Genomic DNA, 23,310 nt, shown 5'->3' on the forward strand with positions numbered 1-23,310 from the left:
GGTAGGGACAGATCCAGGAATGCTCCTGAAACTTCCAGGACCGAAGAAAAGTCAGGCAGACATGGATAGATTCCTGAATAAGAGAACGGTATCATCCCCTGCCCGCGCGTCCAAGATGGCGCCCGCAGTTACAGAGCGGAATTCAGAGGAGGAGGATGTAGGAGACTCTGAATACATAGAAACACTGAAGCACTCACAAAAGCCTTCTTCAAAGAAATGCTGTCACAAGCCCTGGCTCTGCTGATACAGGAGGTACGTAATTTAAGGCAAGATATGCGTGCCCTGGGCAATCGGGTGGAGCAGCTAGAAGCCCGGCAGAGACACACAGCACAGCCATGATAAATGTAATGGGCGCACAGATAGACTCCCTGAATCATGCTTTCCTCATGATTGAGGATCAAGAAAATAGAAGTAGGCGGAAAAATGTTAGATTTAAAGGGCTTGCTGAGTTAGTAGCTCCAGAAGAGCTAGAACAGGCCGGCAAGGCAATGTTTGCGAATCTACTGGGAGAGGAGAGGGCTGCAGGTATTGTCATTGAGAGAATACATCGCTCCCTGCGCCCCACTCCCAGAAAGGAGGAACCCCCCCAGAGATGTTATATGTGGCCTCCTAAGCTACAAAGACACAGCAGCCATTTTGTAAGCATCCTGCAAGAAGGTGGAAATCAAATATGGCGACTCACAGGTCCTAATGTTCCAGGACTTATCCTCCTCTACCCTGGCCAAACGCAGGGTTTTAAAACCGCTAACAGACTACCTGAGAAATCATAAGCTACTATATATGTGGCTCTATCCTTTTGGGATCACTTTTGCCAACAACGGACATCGCTGTACTGTCCGTTCACCACGAGATCTGCCTGCAGCGTGGAAAGTCCTGGACATATCTCCAATCTCGTTGAACTCCTGGTTGCCAGTGGATAGTACAGTCGCAAGATTACCACAAGTTCCTGCTCCAGACGCTTGGGAGCAAGTTAGCGAGCGTAAACCCTTCACCAGTAGAAAAGCAACTGGGAGGAAAGACAGCTCCTGAACTCATTAGACTGCAACACACTCCGGGCCTCAAGATTACTACACCTTGGAACCAGTTAAAGAAGTGACTCACCACTTTCCCTTATTAAGGTCTAGTGGTTTCTGAGGCAGTAACCTACTACAGTCAGACAATTAGGTATAGGTGACTGTGCACATTTGAGTATCCATGCAGCAGGCTGTAGAGCTGGAGTGGTGAAAGTTGCGTTTTACTTTTGAAGACGTGCATTTTTCATGTTAGCTTTAATCTCTGCCATCTGTATGCGTCACACTAGCATATTTTGACTAGACAGGCATACAGATAACAGAAGCACGGGTGTGGAGAGCACGGGTTAGGATGTCTCTGTGAATCTATCATTACACAGGGGTATAGTACCAATGCCACCTGGGTACACTTTCTATGTTTTGTTGTTCTTACCTCTTTTGTTATATGCCGTACCTTCACCCACCAGGTACTAAGCTCACGTGGTTTTTATATTTGCAGCTCAAATGTTATAATGTTGGTTCTTACACCTTGCTTGTTATTCTTTACACACTAAGGCCACTGTTATGGCAGAATTGAAGATAAGCACCTTTAATGTTAGAGGGCTCAATACGCCCCAAAAAGGATCCCAAGGTTCCACACTTCTGAAAAAAATTGGAAGCGACATACCGTATTTTTCGCCGTATAAGACGCACCGGCGTATAAGACGCACCTAGGTTTTTGGGGAGGAAAATAAGAAAAAAAATATTTTTAACCAAAAGGTGTGCTGTGGGTTTGGAACTAGGTGGTCTGTGGATGGCACTATTACTGGGGATCTGTGGATGACGGACACTGTTATGGGGGGATCTGTGGATGACGGACACTGTTATGGGGGGATCTGTAGATGACGGACACTGTTATGGGGGGATCTGTGGATGACTGACACTGTTATGGGGGGATCTGTGGATGACTGACACTTATGGGGGGATCTGTGGATGACGGACACTGTTATGGGGGGAACTGTGGATGACGGACACTGTTATGGGGGGAACTGTGGATGACGGACACTGTTAGGGGGGAACTGTGGATGACGGACACTGTTAGGGGGGAACTGTGGATGACGGACACTGTTATGGGGGGATCTGTGGCTTTCACTGTTACAGGGGGATCTGTGGCTGGCACTGTTACAGGGGGGGATCTGTGGATGGCACTATTATACATGTGTCATCCACAGACCCTCCCAGCCCATAACTGTGCCATCCACAGATCCCCCGCCGCTCCTGTATACTAATATCATATGTCTTATTCAATTAATAGTTTTTAAATATGCCTCTTTATTCCTAAAAGTACCTTAAATCCGAAGCGCTTCAGTACAATGCCGGCAGGCCGGGCAGCCGGCGCGGCGCGGCGCGTCACTCACTGACGTCACTTGCCTGCGCCGCCTGCTTCATTCATAAAGTAGGCGGCGCAGGCACGTGACATCAGGGAGTTACGCTGCCGCCCGCCCAGCCTGCATACTACTGAAGCGCTAAGGATTTAAGGTACTATTAAGCATAAAGGGGCATATTTAATAACCATTCATTGAATATGACATATTTTATTAGTACACCGGAGCGGCGGGGCGGGCCTTTAGTACAGTGACTGCACCGCCCCGCCGCTATTGCCGGCCCCAGCTCCTCCTCCCAGTCCCTCCCCGAGTCCTCGCTCTCTTTACATCGCTGCCAGCGATGTAAAACTGACTGCATTCGCCGTATAAGACGCAGGGGCATTTCTCCCCCATTTTGGGGGAAGAAAAAGTGCGTCTTATACGGCGAAAAATACGGTATGTTTCCTTCAGGAAGGGAAAAATCCCATTTATATCCAATGTGCACTTCTCTGGTGGTTTCATAGCACATATAGCTCTTCCGCAAGAGGTGTTAGTATCGCAATCAGTAAAAAAACGTACCAGTGGTAGCTCAGCAAGACTCCGACCGCAGATTCATATTGGTGCAGACTATTAGTAACGCTTGCCGGCCTATATGCCCCCAATATCAGACAACATCGCTGGCTCAAGTCGACTCTGGCCAAGTTTCAAGAGTTTGCTGAAGGGATAAAAATAATAGGAGGAGACATTAATGTGTCTCTAAATCCGAGCATTGACACGACACTGGGAAGTTCCACAATCTCACAAAGAACGTTGGGAGGTATTCAGAGATTACTAGGAGAGGTGCCTGAATTGACAATTGGAGGACGTTGAAGATTGGTGAAAGATTACTCATGCTATTCAGCAGTACAACGCTCGTATCAGCGGTTAGATTATATTTTCCTGTCTAGTCCTCACATAGAAATGCTAAAAAAGTCTTCCATAGGATTACACACCCTATTACAATCTCTGACCACACTCCTGTAACAACCTCACTTGAAGACTGCTCCTCTCTAATACAGCCCTTCTCAGAAGATGAGACTCTAAAAATAATCAAAAGTAAGGCCCCAGGCCCGGATGGCCTACCGTTAGGTTATTCTAGGAAACTTCTTCCAGTCTTATCCCCGCATTTAACAAAGTGATGCCAGGCCCTGGCGGAAGGAGAAGCCCCCCCAAAACAAACGCTAGAGGCCACAATAACCATAACCAAAAAGGGCAAAGATGCGAGAGAATGTGGCAATTATTGGCCTATTTCTTTGCTCAATCTAGATATAAAAATATGGGCAAAACTGTTAGCATCTAGATTGAATACTATAATTCCACAGATAATTAACAAAGAGCAAGCGGGCTTTGTAACAGGCCGGGAAGGGAATTTCCAGTCCTGTCGACTTATTAATGCTATTTAATGGGACAAATATAACTCACAGCCTCTGGTACTCTTAAGCACAGACGCGGAGAAGGCCTTCGATCGGGTTGATTGGCTTTACACCCAACGCACTCTTCACAGGTTTGGAGTTCCTGACTCGTTCATGTCCTTGTATCAGGCCGCTAGCGCTAGGGTGAGGGTCAATGGTACCCTATCCAGACCGTTTAGCATCACTAACGGGACCCAGCAGGGGTGCCCCTTATCCCCGTCTCTGTTCATAATAGTGAGGGAGACATTGCGCCAGGCGTTCCGGGATAACCTACGGATCCAACGCCTATCAATAAACAAAATAGAACACAAATGCGCAGCCTTTGCGGACGATTTAACGCTAATGATAACAAACCCCAAACAAGCTCCTGGACCTTTTTCCAACTTTGGATCCCTATCCAACTTTAAAATCAATTACACTAAATCTGTGGCTATGGGCGTGGCGCTATCGTCCCACACAATGCATCACCTTAAAACATCTTACCCCTTTAGATGGATCATGGACTCCCTTACTTATCTGGGAATAGAACTTACAAACAATCCCGCCAACTTGTTCAGTTCTAACTACTTACCCCTTCTGAAGAAGATCCAAGATCAGCTACAATCGCTGTCTCTCCCATGGGTGTCCTGGATGGGCCGAAATAATTTGCTACAGACATACATAGTGCCAAAGCTGTTGTATCTTCTTCAAATGGTCCCCATCCACCTCCCCCACTAATTTTTTAGACGAGTCAAACAGACTTTTACTTCCTTCCTGTGGAAAAACAAAAAACCTAGATTAGCTCATGATAGGTTAATTTGAACTCGCTTGCATGGCGGATTTGGGTTACCAGATTTAAATCACTACTATAAAGCTATACAGTTAAAATGATGGTTACAATTATGCATCCCCAAATACCGAATATTGGGCTCGGATATCGAGCTAGAATTATTGTCAGAGAAACAATATGCTGGGCTTTGGTGCATTGGTACCCAAAACGTAGCGCCAATGGGATTATCCAAAGGGCTCTACTTGAACATCCACAGAATTAAATCTGAAGTAAAGCTCTTCTCGGAACCCACCAAATAACTTACCTGCAAAAGCAATCCCTTTCCTGTTAAATACAGACTTCTCCCACATTCCACAATTTTGGAGCAAGTTGGACGGTGTCCCTCTAACCTCCATATTAGCGGATTTGAAATCCACAGGTGATAACTCGTCCCTCTGCTCCAGATTCATTAAAGACGGGAATTTCTTGCCTTTACCCCCACTTGGTTTGAACAACTTACATCTCATAATACAATTCCAAGACACAGTATCTCGCTCCTTTACAAATGGTTGCTTTCCAAAAAAGGTGAAGTAACCCCAGCTTTCATAAGAGCTTGGGAAGAGGACCTGGATAGGTCCTTCACCCCGCAAGAAGTAGATCAGATCTTTCTGAGATCCCATGGTTTTTCCAGATGTATAAATACACAGGAACATTCTTTTAAAACCATGACTGGATGGTATGATGATTCCTTTTAAGCTCTTCAAAATGGGCATTGCAAATAACGATCTGTGCTGGAGATGCAAATCGCAGAAAGGTACATTAGGTCATATCATGTGGTTTTGCCCACTGATCCGCCCCTTCTGGGACCAAGTAGAGCTCAAAATTCCACGATTGAGCTCTCTCCTCAATCTGTACTTTTGTGGTTTTCTTCAAAGAAAGGGCAACCACCATTGGCTGATTTACCAACCCTGTTAGTCCAGACGGCCAGGCTGCTTATTCCCCTTAACTGGTTAAACACCTCTCCTCTATCACTGGAGGATTGGTATGATAAAATTTATCAGATAGATCTGATGGAAGAATTGGCAGGATGGGCAACTAGATCTCACTCCAAGTTTCTGAAAGTGTGGAGTCCATGGAGAACATTTAGAGACCCAAAGAAGAGGAATTAGATATTTAACCTTCGTGAACTATCATACACCTAAGTTGTAACCTCTAGCATTTCACTCTAATTAGCATTTTAATCAGCAGTGACAGCTAGCTTTATTTATTTTCCTATACCTTTAACACCTTTGTAATGCAAGGTCTCACAGTACCATTGTTTTCAGTTTTGTAGGCTCATGCGGCCCAGTTTTAATGTATCATCTTGTATGATGTAGGATGCTGTAATCGTCCCTCATCGATCAAAAAGTCAGAATTTCAGATTCTGCTATGTAATACTTTTGCAACTACTGGGATTGTAAAGTTAGCCGGTCTCATCTTTATATGAAAATCTTAAATAAAAAGAGATTTGTTAAAAAAAAATATCAGCTCCCACATTTTGCATCTGTTCTCACTTATGTATTAGACTACACTGCCCCATCTCTAGAATGTTCCTCCTCTCAATAGAGGGGCTTACACTAGGCCCATCTAGTAGTGGCCTTTTGTCGCAGATTTGGTCGCAAAAGGGATTTGCAGTCAAATCTGTGACTTTTTACCCACTCACACCACTTTTCTGTGGTGGCGGAAAAAGGGGGCCTGACACGGACGGGGAAGAGGGACGGCCAGCTGGGCCATCTCATTTACCATGTTCTATGCCAGTTTATGGCGTGGAAAATGGTCTTAAGAGAGTTGGCGTAGTTTAAACCATGTCCTACGGTCGGCGGAACAAAGCACCAAAGTCATGTAGAGGCCTGCACCTGGAACATACAGTAGAGAAATTTCCCATTCTGGACCCTGTCTGGACCCCATATTCCTGTTGTCAAAGATCTGCCTCTACATAGAAGACCTTCTTTTTGTCCCTGAAAGCATCTAACAGGGAACTCTTCGTAGTGTCTCAACTTGATTCCTTTACCATTGCTCAGAGGCTCTAAAATTTGGTAACCAACCAACAAACCTGGGTGAAATGTCAGATTGGCAGAAGATAGTTCTTGAATGATACATCGCCAGCCCACTGTTTGATCCAAATGAGTGGCAAGAATCCAGATGAAAATTTCACAATGATCATAGGAGGGTCACAGAGGTACCCTGATGTGAAATTTAGAACAGGTAAGTTCTGGAGGAGCTCTCCTCTAGGCAGCCTCTCTTACACATCTTGACACAACTGGGTCAACCAGATTTGTAGTCCTTTTGTCACAGAAATAGATGTCAGGTCTATTTTATAGGCCGCACAAGGTGAGGCCTAAGATATTTTTTTTTCCTATCTAAATTGCCTGTTTCAGTCATTCATTCAGTACTGGATGACCAGGAAACACTCCTCAGTTTTTGGGAACAGTCTGTCACATTTAGGCATATTCTGCACATTTTTGTCCGTTCCTACACATCTTTAACGGACTCTAATAAATTATGAAGTCTGTTTTTGCGTATGGCATAGCATTCCTAAGGATCATTCATCAGACGCTAAGGTTACTGGCATTCCCTGCAGTGTCTGAATTTCTAAGACCTCATCCTGGAGTCTCCATAAAAGCCAGACATCTTATAAGAAGCATTCACAGTATGAGAACTCTGGAGGTGACCACAACATAGTCAGAATGGAGACATATCCTAGAGAACGGCAGCCATGGAGTGCTAGGTAGCATATAGCAGCACAGGAAAGACCGCTCTGACATTGTCTTCCTTACTCTCACGGTCTCTAACGTGACAAGTGTCAGAAGATCTAAGAGACTGGCTGCACGTGATGTGATCCGACAGCCTCTTTGGTTTTACTGGTTTCAGTGTGGTTGCAGTTGTGAGCCAAAACCAGTAGTGAAGCCTCCACAGAGATCAGGTGTAATGGAAACATCTGCACCTGTTCTGTGTCTTTGACCCAAGCCTGGTTTTGGCTCATAATAACTGATGGAAATAGCTGATCAAATAACGGAAGTGTGAACTAGGCCTTAACTGATCATTACTGCTTATCAACCTGTCTGTCTAGTTGGACCTAGGGGGCTTTAACCCATTTGTGACTGAGCTGCAGTAGGACAACCAAGAAATATTATATACGGGACATGAGTGGAGACGTTGCTACAAAATTATGGAATAAAATGCGCCAAAGTGAATGGCGTATTGATTTGCGCTAAATATATCGTTATATAGTTTTCTCTAGAATTTTCACCATAAAGAATGCATCACGCCAAAAATTAGTGATAAATGTCAATGTGGGCAGGGCCATCAAATTGGCGCATATTACGCATCATTTATCATCCTCTTATCAGCAGAAATGGTTCAAATTGTTGCGGACAATTAAGCCGGCTTATGTGGTGGTGTTTTGTGTAAAAAGTCGTATTTATGGCAGAAAGATGCAACTTTTTGTCAAAAAGTCGCATTTATGAAATGAAAACAAACTCATAGGGGGAACAAGTGACAGGTAAGTATAAACCAGCATGCGATGAGCTAAACAGCATTCAACAAAAACAAAACAATAACAAACATTTCCTGAGTCTGATACAAAACTGGAAAGGTCACAAATATGCTACAGAAGTCGCAAGTGTGGTCTGGCAGCGATGGCTGAAATGGCGCATTTTGGTTAAAAAAGTTGCATTTTAGTGCTTTTGGCATCAATATGTCGCAAATCAAGTGAAATAGGTTTATATTATAAAAAAGTCACATTTTAAAAGTGGTGCACGCCTTGTGATATATGAGGTGAAACCAATCACTACTTTTGATTTGTAATGTTAGTATTTTTTGGGTTCAAATTACGCCATTATTGATGGGAGGAGACGCTGTATATTATATACAGGACATGGGAGGAGACGCTGCATATTATATACAGGACATGGGAGGAGACGCTGTATATTATATACAGGACATAGGTGAGCTTATATAGGACATATATATGTATATAAGAAATGGGTAGACTCCGGAAGGTTACTGATCAGTTAGTAACAGAGCAGGTTCATATATACCTATGTTATATAACTGCAAAAACCGGTGTGTTAGCAGCTCTCACCTGTGTTCCTTTGCAACGAGCACGGACGCAGCCCCTGGATAGTGGATCTATGTTATATAACTGTATATACTTCACTTATTCACACCGTATTTCTAATTCTTTTATGCCCAGGTCTATGCAATATTGGTCAGTCACCCTCCGGCACCAACTGATCACCTGACGCCAACACCAGTCTCATACACGGCCGGATTCTACCGGATCCCAGTCATCGGTCTGACAACCAGGATGTCTATCTATTCTGATAAGGTATGCCATATGTACCACACGTGTAATGTATCAACATAAGAAGGGTTACCATTGTGGATGACCCGTGTTCTTCTCCGTCCTCCACTCCAGAGCATACATTTGTCTTTCCTGCGCACGGTTCCTCCATACTCCCATCAGGCGCTTGTATGGTTTGAGATGATGCGTATTTTCGGCTGGAACCACGTCATCCTCATAGTGAGCGATGACCACGAAGGTCGGGCCGCCCAAAAGAAGCTGGAGACCCTGCTGGAAGAAAGGGAATCCAAGGTTAGTATGGGGACCTCCCGTTGATTTTTGTGATAACCCCGTTAACGTTCCTCAGACCTGTATGTAGATTTCTTTCTATACGTTAAGACATGTTTCTCTTCTCATTGTAACATGACAGCATTGTGCTTATACATCTAGAGTGTGTCACTAGCACAAACCGTTGTACTAGAATTCATCTCACGTGCTTTGCCATAGGCCAAATCTCCTACGATAAAGTCAATCAATACAAGGGAATAACCTGGAGCTTTGCAAATCTAACCACAACCCACCACCACCACCACTACCAGCATACTGCAACTTGGCGTAACATGGCAGGAACACCTTTTCCGACACCTGTGGCCGGCAGCTCTGTGGATTGGCTAGAGAAGACAAAAATTGTGATGGAACTTTTTGAGTTTACTTCCGCACAGTGCAGATTCTCAGGCGAGCTCTTGTTGTTACGTCATCGACATTTGCTCCACCATCTTCATCCGACATGCTGTCTACATGGCTTTTGCTGACATTGCCCATGCGATAGATTGGAAACCCCTGGCTGGCTGCCCAGCTCCCTGAGGAAATGCACTGTGCTCAATTCGGGATAGAGGACGGGAACCCAAAAATTATATAGATGTGTTACAGGCTTAGATTGCTGCTGAGGCCATGTGCCATTACACGACCTAACATACATGACAACAATACATGGCACATGTTTAAGAGCATGTATGCCCTAGAGCGGGGGCACTCAACTGGCAGATCAAGGTCCAAAACTGGACCATGGATGCCAAATGTCTGGACCCCTGCTTGCCCTCCGGATGCAGATACAGTTGACTACAATGGCCCTAGAGCAGGGATCAGCAACCTTGTGAAACTACAACTCCCAGCATGCTCCTTCCACTTGTGTAGGAGTTTAGAGAAAAGCCAAGCAAGTGTGCATGATGAGAGATGTAGCTTCCCAACACCTGGAGTGCCGGAGGTTGCTGACCCCTACCCTAGAGGTTTGCCCTAGTTTTGTCCACATCACCCTTCCCCATGGCTATGGTGGACCTTTCCCTTAGGCCCCAATAGCCATGTTGCCCAGGGAAGAGGCCCAATTTATATATCTGTTTTGGGCCATCTCTCTTGTATCTAACCCGCCTGTGTCATGGCATCTTGACACAAAATTTTATATGAGGACAATAAGGAGCGACTGGTAAGAGGTTTCGGTCAATAAGAACATCACAGTAGTTTAAAGAGTGCAGAGTATTTAAGCTGGACCAGCAACTTCTAAAATTGATGAAGTCTAGTTTCCAGACTAACCCAAAGTGAGGATAGCAGGCTTTCTTAAATCTGATTTTTTATTAGTTTTTAACAGTGTATACAGAAAGAGAAAAAAAGACATACAACAAAAACGGGAACAAATCCAACACAAGGTAAACCCCCAAGAGCCACCTCCGAGGGAGTACGTACCGTTCTCACAAGAAACATGGGAATTACTTTCTATGTTTTATTGGCATAATAGCAACAAAAGGAGAAGTTCACAAAGCATGTGAGTGAATACATAGCGAACATAGGCCTCCAATATTAGTGGAGAACGTCGAACACAGTTCGAAGAGGCATAAAGTCAAAGAACAGAACATATGTAGAACAATAGGAACATAACCTACACTACGAGTTAATGAAAAGTGGCCCCGTTTTGTAGCCAGGTCCAAATTGATGGAGGGCAGGGCCAACACAAGTAGTTAGGGCCAGCAATACCATATTGTGGCACATTATACCACCCCAACAGAGCCAAATACCACAGTCCATCACAAAATACTGCTGCCAGAAGCATAAAATACATCACCAAAAACTTCCACTGGCCGGCCATGAGGAGAGCTCAGGCTGCCCCCTGGGCATCAGCCCACCGGTAAATTTTCCTGTAAGGTCTTAAGCTAATACTGCCCGGAAAGGGGTTAGGGGGGGCCCACCAGACATGGAGGGTGTTACCAATTTCTTGGCAACCCCTAAACATCAAATGGAAACCACTGGATCAATAAGAAGGCACCATAAAACTCAGGGAAGTATCTTTAGAGAGGTCTCTATTAAAGGGATACCCCATGACTAATGTACAAAAATGAATATCAGACATCATATAGTACATGAAAATCTCTTTCTAACAAAGCTAGAACCAGCCCTGTACCTCACATGGGTCCAGAGATCTCCCTATTCATTGCTCTACCAGATTTATATTCAGCTGACAGCTCAAGGGGCATGTCTTTTCTGCTGCAGCTAAGGGACGTGTCTCATCTCTCCCTATCACAGCTCAGGAGGCGTGTCTCATCTCTCCCTATCACAGCTCAGGAGGCGTGTCTCAGCTCTCCCTATCACAGCTCAGGAGGCGTGTCTCAGCTCTCCCCATCACAGCTCAGGAGGCGTGTCTCAGCTCTCCCCATCACAGCTCAGGAGGCGTGTCTCAGCTCTCCCTATCACAGCTCAGGAGGCGTGTCTCAGCTCTCCCTATCACAGCTCAGGTGGCAGTTGAAGGATGAAACTGAGCATGTGCGGCCTTCTCAGTGAGTAGGTTAAAGAAATAAGGAACAATTAAAGCAGCCGGTGGCGCAATATAGATACATTTTATTGAATAACTCAATAGCTATACTAACCCCAATTACAAAATAATTCAGATCCAGGTGCTAGTTTGAAAACTGTACAATATTTTTTTGTGGGACAACCCCTCTAAGTTTAAAACGAGAAAAGAAGGGTGAGAATGCCCCTCTATAAAGCTCAAACATTGGGTACCCTGCTGAGCCATTCGTTGGGATCAGGTAGGATAAGAAGTGGAAGACTTGGGTAATTCTAAAGAGTTCGGTTGTTGGGGGTGAAAAGGTAGAAAGAAAGTATGGTCTGGACATGAGTTTACAATTAAGCAAGAAGTCATTTGGCATGGTTCCACCAAACAAACGTCATTAGTGATAATCCAGGGGGTTTCTGAATATCAGAAGCATAGGTGAGATTGGGCTTTGTAATTGGTATTTAAAGCTGACTTTCCTCCGTAGTTGTAACATAAGACAGGGGATTTTTGCCAAGGGGTCAACTACCCTTAAAGGGGTTATCTGGGAATTAAGAAAATGAAAATACTTAAATATTACTTTATTATAAATATATTCTCAAATACTGTACCTTTCATTATTTATAATGGCTCGTTTTGTCTGGGGAGCAATCATAAGGGGAAATAAAATGGCCACTGTCCCATCAGTTCACACAAAACCTGTCCTGATCACACATGAGGACAAGTTACTTCACAACATTGAGGTAAAGAGCTGCCTCATCCTCATCCTCCTCTCTGCTTGTCAGGGATTATGATCCGGAATACAGATAAGAACTTTAGCTGAATCTCTGGGGAATTTAGTTCATGAGGAGACATGAAGTACAGAGAGGACGGACAGGACAGACTGTGGTAATAGAGACTGTAAACAAGTGCTGCTGCTCATTAGCCACACCTCACCCTCCTCTCATGTCCCCTCATCATCTCCATTCCCACAGAGATTCACCTGTATTCAGGATCATGATTCCTGACAAGTAGAGCAGAAAGGAGGAAGAGGCAGCTCTGTGGCTCATTGTGGTGAAGTAACTTGTCCTCCTGTGTGATTAGGACAGGTTTTGTGTGTACTGATAAGACGGCGACCATTTTATTTGTCCTAATGATCGCTCCCTAGACAAAACAAGCCATTATAACTAATGAAAGGTATTTGTGAATATATTTATTATAAAATAATATTTAAGTATTCTCATTTTTTTTTATTCCTGGAGAACCCCTTTGAGGAAATATCAGGCAACTATATTAAAGGTAATGGGGACACTGGCCTCAATAAATCAGATTAAGGAGCGCATAATACTTATATTGAACATTGCAGCTTATACTTCTCACACGATGGAAACTGTATTTGCAACCACTTCTAAGTAGACGTCCTCCTCTAACTGTTGATATGGTACCTCCTTTTCATATCCACTGGTAAAAGGCACGATGCGGCACTGTCTAAGACAGTCAAAACTCTTAATGTGGTCCCCTTCGATATTATGAGTATAACTGTGTATATTCCCGCTCACATCTATAAGGGGAATTCTCCTAGTTTTGCAAATTCAGAGAAGTTAGTGTTATACCATAGGGCAAACACCCTTAGTGTGACCACCCTTACCTTTCAGAACCTAAACCTTATCCCAGACCCTAATTATAAGGTCCAAAGTAGGTGTCAATTCTGGTGGTGTATTCTGGGCCCCAAGTTCCAAAAGATAAAGAGGAGGCCGCCCACCATCCATATACTCAGTTATTTCTTCTGTGATAAGAGGGCTCCCCTCTACCCCATCCCTTCAGATGCTGAAACTGAGCTGCAAGAAGTAAAGCATAGAGGATTCCTAAACCACCGTTCTCCTTATTCTGCTATAAAGTCTCCAATCGGATTCTAGCATATTACCCTTTCCAAATCAAAGCTCTAAAAAGCTTTAAAAAATGTATAATTGGAATCCATATAGGAGAGTTATGTAATATATAAAGAAACAGGGGCATTAAGACCATCCTTACCAGTCACCGATAGGGGCAATTAACACCATGTATTACTTTATGGCGGCTGCGTTCAATTAAAGGGAGCAGGAATAAATCAATATATTATAAAGGTCGGGGAGAATAATTTATTCCCAGGTATTTGAGTGATGTAACAACGGGAATAGATGGGGCAGTTATAGAGGCAGAGCTAGGAATTGGTCCCAATGGCATTAGCGCCAATAAGTCCCAATGTATAGTGAGTCCTGAAAAACTCATCAAATTCCCTTATTAGGGACATAACTACCTGAAGTGACCGGTCCAAGTTAGTCAAAAAATAAATAAATAAAAAGCAGATCATCGGCGTACAATGTATTCCTTTTATCTAAGGAACCATATGGAAAGCCCAATATATCATGTGAATTGCGGATCAGAACAGCCAAAGGCTCAACGGCTGATGCAAAGAGTAAAAGGAATGGGGGGGCACCCTGCCTAGTACCTCTTTGTAATGTAAAGGAAGGGGACAGCACGCCATTTGTCCGTATACGTGCAATAGGTGAACTCTACATGGACCCACACTTTAAACTGAGGGACAAAACCCATTTTCTTAAGCACTGACCACAAGTACGCCCACCAGGGGTGCACCACCAATGAGGCCAGGTGAGGCAATCGCGTCAGGCAGCACCAGGTAGGGGCAAGAAGGGGCAACCGAAGGGCTATGAGCAATGAGCGCTTTCATTGTGGCAAAGGGGTTAGATTAATAAATTGGCATTGGGGGGAGGGGGGTGCCGCTTCAGTTTTCCCTTCAGGCAGCAGAAAGGTTAGGTGCACCCCTGATGCCCAGTCAACACTGTCAGAAGCCTTGGCAGGGTCAAGTTGGGAGCACCCCTCCAGCTATCTCCTCCCCACCTGCAAATTAAGAAAATCTCGCTGTAAATTGGTCGCGGTTGATTTTCCAGGCATAAACGCTGTCTAATCTGCATGAACAAGACACAGGACATGCGTTATTAGCCTATTTGCTAAAACTTTAGCTACAAGTTTCACATCAGTACATAATAATGATATCGGCCGATAAGAGTCAGGGATGATGTGGCCCTTACCAGGCTTGGGTATAATTACAATAATCGCCTCCTTCATGGAGTCAGGTAACGCCCCATTTCCAAGGCCACCTGCAGTGTAGAAAGCAACTCCGTTAACAATAGGTCTTTGTATTCCTTGGCAGGCCATCTACTCCCAGGGCATTATCATTAGGAGGGGATATCAGGCTTTTGAATACATAGGGGTCTTTATTTGGGTCCTGATGAGGTCGCTCCAGACCTCTTTAGATGACAAAATGTTTAACTGGAGACCAGCTAGTGAGTGCATTTTCTGATCAGAGGGCTGTAAGGCGCCACGCATGCCCTTTCTCTCACCCACTCAGTACCGCCAAGAAGGGGGTGCCTGGTATTACAACTCAGTCCAATTCAGGTGGTCTCAAAGCTCCAGGTTTTACACAACCACTTTAAGAACAGAGTAGGAATCAAGGGTATGGAGCTTGCTTCTTCAGGATTTAATGGCACCCCCTAGCATCACATTCACAGGACTACAATGGCGCTGGTTGCAGATCTTCTGTTAGGTATAGTTACGTAAGTGTCCTCTGCCCCTCAGGCTGGTATTGTGCTCTATAATGTGTCGACTGCACAAGAACAATGCCTTGATTGACTAGTATGGCGACTTTGTCTTGTTCTTAACCTGGAGCAATCCAGTGTGATAAAGAAAAAGCTTGATCTGGAGAAAGACTGACTATAAATGACATGTAATTAAATATATAGCTGAAATAATGCGGGAAAAGTAATGTGCGGCTCTAAGTCATACCAAGGGGTGCACCACCAATGAGGCCAGGTGAGGCGATTGTCTCAGGCAGCACCAGGTAGGGGCAAGAGGGGGGCAGCAGAAGGGCCATGGGCTGAAGGGAAGGGGTTAGATTAAGAAATTGGCATTGGGGAGGGTGGCGCGCAGTTTCAGTTTTCGCCTCAGGCAGCAGAAAGGCTAGGTGCACCCCTGGTCATGCCTACATATGGGGAACTACAAGATCAACATCTCGGCCTAAAGATGCATCAATATGATACCTGTGATTTCAGTTTCTTACTCCTAGAAGGTCCAGAATCTGTGCTGATTAGTTTCTTAATTGCACAGACATGGTGCTAATATTTGGGCTGCCTGTAGCCACCACTAGGGGGAGCTTACTGAAGACAGATCTATACAGTTCATATTGAACTCAATAATAAGCTGTATTCTGTCATCCCCCAACCTAAAATTACACCTCTGATTAACTTTATTTATAGAAAGCCAGAAAACCTGATAAAAATTTTAATGTGTATTCATGTTTCTTTGGTTGGATACCCCCGGCAGTCCCATATATTGAGCCACATAAATAGGTAATGGAAGAAAGGATCTAGGCGGTAGTAATCCTGCTGGAGGGATAGGCTTATGTACCATACACATGATGACCATTGTCTGACATCTCCTGGTAACAGTTCTTTGTTTGGGAGTCGTTACAACTGTGAAAACAACAGGATCCCTCTGTATAAACCCTGTACAACAGGATATGTCAAATGTCACATACACATACATGTATCATACACACAGCACACACTGCATCGAAATAAAGTTCATTGCATAAAAAAAAAAACCGGAATAAAAAAAAAAGTTCTATATAAATCGGGGACAAAAACTGAATATCTCAAGTGATCTTTGGAACCATATTATATTCTATAAATAATAAAAAGTAGTCATTTTAATATTTTAGAAATTGTTTTAATTTTTTTGCTATAGGAATTGTATTTTTTATTATACAAATGTTTTTCATATTTTTATTTTAGACTTTTAATTTATAAATTCAAGCTTTATTATAGATTTTTTTTAATTTTGTAAAGATTTCATTAATTTATAAATTCATGTGTTATGGAATTGTTTTTTACATATTTATTTTAGATTTGTAATGATTTATAAATTTCTGCTTTACTATAAAAACTTTTTTTTATTTTTTTAAAGACTTCTTTAATTTATAAATTCATCTTCTTCTATTACAGAATTTTAAATTTTTTTATGGTAGATTTTTTTTATTTATAAACTAATGCTCTATAATAGAGCATGAGTTTATAAATAAAAAAATCTACCAAAAAAATCTACCAAATCTACCATTGCATTTTTATTTCCAATTTTTTATTTATAAATTTATTTTACTATAGATTTTTTATTATTGTTTAAAAGATGTCTAATTTATAAATTAATCTTCTATTACAGAAGTTTTACATTTTTTATTGTAGATTTTTTTTTACTTATAAACTCCTGCTCTACAATACAATACAATGTATTGCATTTCTATTTCCAGTTTTTTTATTTATAAAATAATATAACATAATAATAATATTATATTATTTTTAAAATAATATAATCATTTATTATTTATTATTTACAAATAATTATTTATTTATGAATTAATGTTTTACTAAGGTTTTTTTTTAAAAAAATTAGATTTTTTTATGCTTTTTTTTTTAGAAAGTTGTATACTTTTTATTCTAGACTTCTTTTCTACTTTAGACACAAAAGGAATTTCTGTGTGGTGTCAGGAACAGTTTAAAGCAGCAGTCCCAAAAATTGGAGTAAGTCCATTCTCCAGAAAGACAACCAAAGTACATATATATGGGTCCGCGCTAGGCTTCCACAGGCTGGTGTTTCACTCACAGGAAGATTCAAATAGAGATTCCACGATGTCACCGATGCATCTCGAGTTACAATCTCGATACCGACCAGCAAGGTTTTTCTCCTTCAGGAGAAACAGAACATAGTACAATACCCAGGGTGTTTCATATTCAGTAAGATTTATTGTACTTACAAACATCGATTGGTAACGCCCCAGATGAAGCAAAGGTAAAACCCGGGTCAGGCAGCTATACACGCTTGTTACCAATCGATGTTTGTAAGTACAATAAATCTTACTGAATATTAAACACCCTGGGTATTGTACTATGTTCTGTTTCTCTTGAAGGAGAAAAACCTTGCTGGTCGGTATCGAGATTGTGACTGGAGATGCACCGGTGACTTCTTTTCTACTTTAGAATTCATGGGTATAGAGAAGCAAATGAATCGGATTCAACACAAATTTTGTAAAAATTCAGGTGAATTAAGAGATTGAGAGAGAACATATAAGTCCTAGGAGACCTGCCATACACAAATTTTCAGGCTGAAAATTCATTCAGAACTGAATTTTTTGACTGATTCAGCCGAATTGAACCCAAATTGAATCTCTGATCATCGGTTTTAACTAGCAATTTTTTAAATAAAAAAAGCATTTTCTGTTTTTTAGATTTTTTTATCTCTGAAAATAGGATGGACATAAATGCAAAAATAAACTGTGCAATAAAAAAATTGATGCAGTAAACATGTGTGGAGTACAATCAGTGCAACGCATCAGACAAATATTTACTCTTCATAATCTCCAGTCAATATCTATGATATTATTTTTCAGATAACAGATCATATAACACTTCAACCTTCAGTATGAGCTTATTAAAAAACTATTTTGCGTCCCTAGGGTGAAAAATGATCCAATTATATCTTTTAACCTGCCTGAAGTATGTACATATGGGTTCGTATTAGCTTAATCATGCCTTTTAACTGTGTGCAAAAGTGAAGACACTAAAATATGTGCCCAAAAATTACCATAAATAAAAAATAATTAACAAATACTTAAAAAATATATATTTTTCACAATAAAATTTTAAAAGTGCATTCCCACTGAATCCTGAATACAGGGTGGCCCAGGAAAAAGTAGCCTGCCTCCAGCAATAGTATGACAAGATGAACGAGCAAGTGGATTTTTTATTTTTATTTTTTATTACCCACATGTCACAGAAGATGCTGAAAGTGGTCCCCGTCCAGGTCTCTGCATCTCTGGGAAGGTCCGATTATGCTGGTAGATACTACATACACTTTTTGTGGGCCACCCTGTATAACTGTATGAATGAAGGACTCTTTCTTCTTCTTCTCTGTTTCTAACATATACAGGACAGACCAAAAGTTTGGACACACCTTCTCATTCAAAGAGTTTTCTTTATTTTCATGACTATGAAAATTGTAGATTCACACTGAAGGCATCAAAACTATGAATTAACACATGTGGAATTATATACATAACAAAAAAGTGTGAAACAACTGAAAATATGTCATTCTAGGTTCTTCAAAGTAGCCACCTTTTGCTTTGATTACTGCTTTGCACACTCTTGGCATTCTCTTGATGAGCTTCAAGAGGTAGTCACCTGAAATGGTCTTCCAACAGTCTTGAAGGAGTTCCCAGAGATGCTTAGCACTTGTTGGCCCTTTTGCCTTCACTCTGCGGTCCAGCTCACCCCAAACCATCTCGATTAGGTTCAGGTCCGGTGACTGTGGAGGCCAGGTCATCTGGCGCAGCACCCCATCACTCTCCTTTATGGTCAAATGGCCCTTACACAGCCTGGAGGTGCGTTTGGGGTCATTGTCCTGTTGAAAAATAAATGATGGTCCAACTAAACGCAAACCGGATGGAATAGCATGCCGCTGCAAGATGCTGTGGTAGCCATGCTGGTTCAGTATGCCTTCAATTTTGAATAAATCCCCAACAGTGTCACCAGCAAAGCACCCCCACACCATCACACCTCCTCCTCCATGCTTCACGGTGGGAACCAGGCATGTAGAGTCCATCCGTTCACCTTTTCTGCGTCGCACAAAGACACGGTGGTTGGAACCAAAGATCTAAAATTTGGACTCATCAGACCAAAGCACAGATTTCCACTGGTCTAATGTCCATTCCTTGTGTTCTTTAGCCCAAACAAGTCTCTTCTGCTTGTTGCCCGTCCTTAGCAGTGGTTTCCTAGCAGATATTCTACCATGAAGGCCTGATTCACACAGTCTCCTCTTAACAGTTGTTCTAGAGATGTGTCTGCTACTAGAACTCTGTGTGGCATTGACCTGGTCTCTAATCTGAGCTGCTGTTAACCTGCGATTTCTGAGGCTGGTGACTCGGATGAACTTATCCTCCGCAGCAGAGGTGACTCTTGGTCTTCCTTTCCTGGGGCGGTCCGCATGTGAGCCAGTTTCTTTGTAGCGCTTGATGGTTTTTGTGACTGCACTTGGGGACACTTTCAAAGTTTTCCCAATTTTTCGGACTGACTGACCTTCATTTCTTAAAGTAATGATGGCCACTCGTTTTTCTTTACTTAGCTGCTTTTTTCTTGCCATAATACAAATTCTAACAGTCTATTCAGTAGGACTATCAGCTGTGTATCCACCTGACTTCTCCACAACGCAACTGATGGTCCCAACCCCATTTATAAGGCAAGAAATTCCACTTATTAAACCTGACAGGGCACACCTGTGAAGTGAAAACCATTTCAGGTGACTACCTCCTGAAGCTCATCAAGAGAATGCCAAGAGTGTGCAAAGCAGTAATCAGAGCAAAAGGTGGCTACTGTGAAGAACCTAGAATATGACATATTTTCAGTTGTTTCACACTTTTTTGTTATGTATATAATTCCACATGTGTTAATTCATAGTTTTGATGCCTTCAGTGTGAATCTACAATTTTCATAGTCATGAAAATAAAGAAAACTCTTTGAATGAGAAGGTGTGTCCAAACTTTTTGTCTGTACTGTAGGTCAAATCACAGTAACCAAAAAAACTGTGCAATGTATCTTAAGGTATCCATAAAAAAAATGTCTTGCATTACTTCAACTGATCTATTGATACATAGCCGAACTGGAGAAATTGCTGGCAAATATATGCAAAAAATTGCATTTTTTTTACAATTATTTTATTTAAATAATTTTTTTAATGGTCAATGCCATTCACGTCACCTGGTTTCAGTGTTATGGTTGATGGGCATATATGATATTTATCATGATATTTTACATTCACACAAGTATTAAAAATATGGGGAAAGTTTCTTAGATTTTTTTATAAATATTTTTAAAAATGTAATATTTTTGAAAATCATCTATATTTACAAAATGGACACTATTCTATGAATTTTTGCTTCATATCTATGGTGAGGATGTTGGCAGGATTATTATTGCATATCCATAGGGGATGAAGAGGCAAGCAATTATAATCTGGCTTCCATTTTCTTGACGCTCCCCCCATTACACACATTCTGCATTTTGACCATCAGTAAAGATAATTTATAGATTTTTTGAAACATCCCAGATGTACAAAGGGGCCCTGGGCACAGCATGGCCCTCATCTGGGGCCAATGTTAAATTAAAGGCTATGTACACCTTCTGAGGCAATTTGTTTTATGATTGCATGTTACTCATTTTTGGCTAAAAATATTTTTTTCAATTGGCCTTTATTAAAAAAAAATATTGAGCCGTTCGGTCACAAAGGTTTAACAGTTTTTCTAGCTGTGTGACTGGTACTTTCACTTTTTCACTCTGTGCCGGTCATCTAATAAACCTTATCTCTAAAGTACTGAGAGGTCATAAACACTTATATAATCCACATTCATATCAGTCAGATAAGAATTGAGCTACAATGAGTGTTTATAAGGTCAGAGAGCAGAGATAAGGAGCCTGTCAGCTCCTGGTCTGACCGAAAAGACAGAAAATCCAAAGGCTGCTGCTAGAGCATCTCAGCTCTGTACAGAAAAAAAGACATTTTTAAATTATTTTAGTTCAAAATGAGTTTAATGCAATAATTTTTAAAAAAATTGCCCCTAAAGGTGTCCATAGCCATTAAGGCTCTATTCACATATCAGCATTAAATTCCAACATGGCAGAAATCTAAGGCTGACCCTCAGATTTTGAATGTGGGTTTGCATTGAATTTGCTCTATGATTAGCACCAGTGTTATCCTTGGCATTTCTGCCTAAAATAAGCACACTAGTTATTTCCACCAAAAATTGGCCCGGAAATTTTCTGTTGGAGAAACCCTATTCACGTGCGTGGGATTGTCTTCGAATTTGATGTGGATATTTGTGCGGAATACGTATCAAATCTGACATATGTGAATGGTATCTTACTATCTTAGCCCTGTGTCCTAATACCTTCTCACAGTATAATGCGGTGGCCAATGTCCTTGTACCCCCCCCCCCCACACCCCCACCCCCGGCTATGGTCTTGCGATATAGAAACAAAAAAATTAATTAATATTTCTATCTTTGACCTCTGAAGTTTTAAGCTCAGAAATGAATGTAGAGCTGTGACAAAATACCTCCATTTTGTTTTTGTTTTTTTATAGTTTTTCATTAAATGTCACGTTAAAAATGCACTCCAATCTGTGGGCGGCATGTTATAGAGTAGGAAGAGCTGAGAAGATTGATATATATATTTGTGGGAAAAGATTCAGTAGAACCTGTCATGAAGCTTCTAATCATTCTGGGCTTAAAGAGTCCAGTGGGTGGTACCACTCCCTGCCCCCTGGACTCTTAAGAATGGGCAGAGGTTTAAATTAATATATTACAGGTTCTACTGAATCTTTTCCTACAAATATATATATCAATTTGTTCGGCTCATCCTGCTCTATAACATGCTGCTGCAGATCGGGCTGCATTTTAACGCAAAAGGTTTCACTAGCCTCGGCCCTCTGTGTACAGTAGCAACACTGCCTATGCGGTCTACATTCACTGACATACATCACATGGTTTTTTTGCAAGCTCCAGTGTTATTGTGACCCTTTAGCAGAGGTGGAGAAATGAGGTGGATGTTGGTTTGCTTTTCTACACACCATATTCAACTGTTTATAATATTCTTCTGTGTCTACATATTTTCTCTGTGCACATTATTCATCAGAGTAAAAAAAGGAACTATGAAAACCTCGAACAACTTTCCTATGACAACAAGCGTGGACCCAAGGTATATATGCATGGAAAATGCACGTAGCCCACCGGTTCTAACTAAGTCACAGACACCCCAAAACCAAAAACGATACAATCTAAATTCCTCCTCCTGCCCCCCACCTAACTTAGGTGGTCCGTGACTGTCTGCTATTTTTGTGCAATCCGGTAATGGATTGGACAAGACAATGGGAAATGTAAGTGCTGAGCCTGCCCCCTTCAGTGAACTCTCTTTATCCTTTGATGCTGGAGGGGCTAGCAAAAAAATAAAATAAAAAAATGAAAAATAAAAAATTATGTGAAAAAATTAATTGTGGGCACCTCCAGCAGTTAAAGTTTGTTAGGAATGCATGTGAACCAATGAATTAACCTGCAAGTTTTTTTATCATTATTTTTCAAAAAAAATAAGGAAGATTTTATTCTACAGTATAAAATATTCACTTTTATTCTTCAAAGGTAAAAAAACTTTTTTTCTCTTTTTTTATTTGCGATATATTCTTTTTGGTTTTTTGATTTTGGGAAGAGGACACTTCATTGGATTTTCTTTTTTTTTTTTTTATGCATTTCCAGACCTTTTTTTAACCTAATATCTTATAAAATGCACGTCTTTTTTTTTTCTTTTTGGGTCTTGGCGAACTTCAGTTTGCATGCAGAGTGCAAAATGAAAGCAAGGAAAAAATATAAAGAAAAAAAAGAAAAGGAAAAAATAATTAAAGAAAATATTGGACATAGATAAAAAAGAAAAAAAATCTCTTGACTTGTGATAAGAGTGTGTAACCTTCTTTCTCTAGATAGCATGG

General features: G+C 41.5%; 1 protein-coding gene across 4 annotated transcripts in view; it reads left to right on the plus strand.

Annotated features, from left to right (window-relative positions):
• LOC122946147 (glutamate receptor ionotropic, NMDA 1-like) overlaps positions 1–23,310 on the plus strand; it is a 92,296-nt gene that overhangs the window by 20,164 nt on the left and 48,822 nt on the right. For 2 of the 4 annotated variants that reach the window (XM_044305548.1, XM_044305550.1), the window contains exons 2-4: positions 8,787–8,921; positions 9,012–9,188; positions 22,467–22,529. In XM_044305548.1, the coding sequence (XP_044161483.1) occupies positions 8,787–8,921; positions 9,012–9,188; positions 22,467–22,529 (375 nt within the window). The remainder of the gene's footprint in view (positions 1–8,786; positions 8,922–9,011; positions 9,189–22,466; positions 22,530–23,310) is intronic. The other 2 variants (XM_044305549.1, XM_044305551.1) reach the window with 1 other exon arrangement.

This window comes from Bufo gargarizans, chromosome 9, assembly GCF_014858855.1.
Source record: "Bufo gargarizans isolate SCDJY-AF-19 chromosome 9, ASM1485885v1, whole genome shotgun sequence".
In the NCBI taxonomy this organism is placed as follows: Eukaryota; Metazoa; Chordata; class Amphibia; order Anura; family Bufonidae; genus Bufo; species Bufo gargarizans.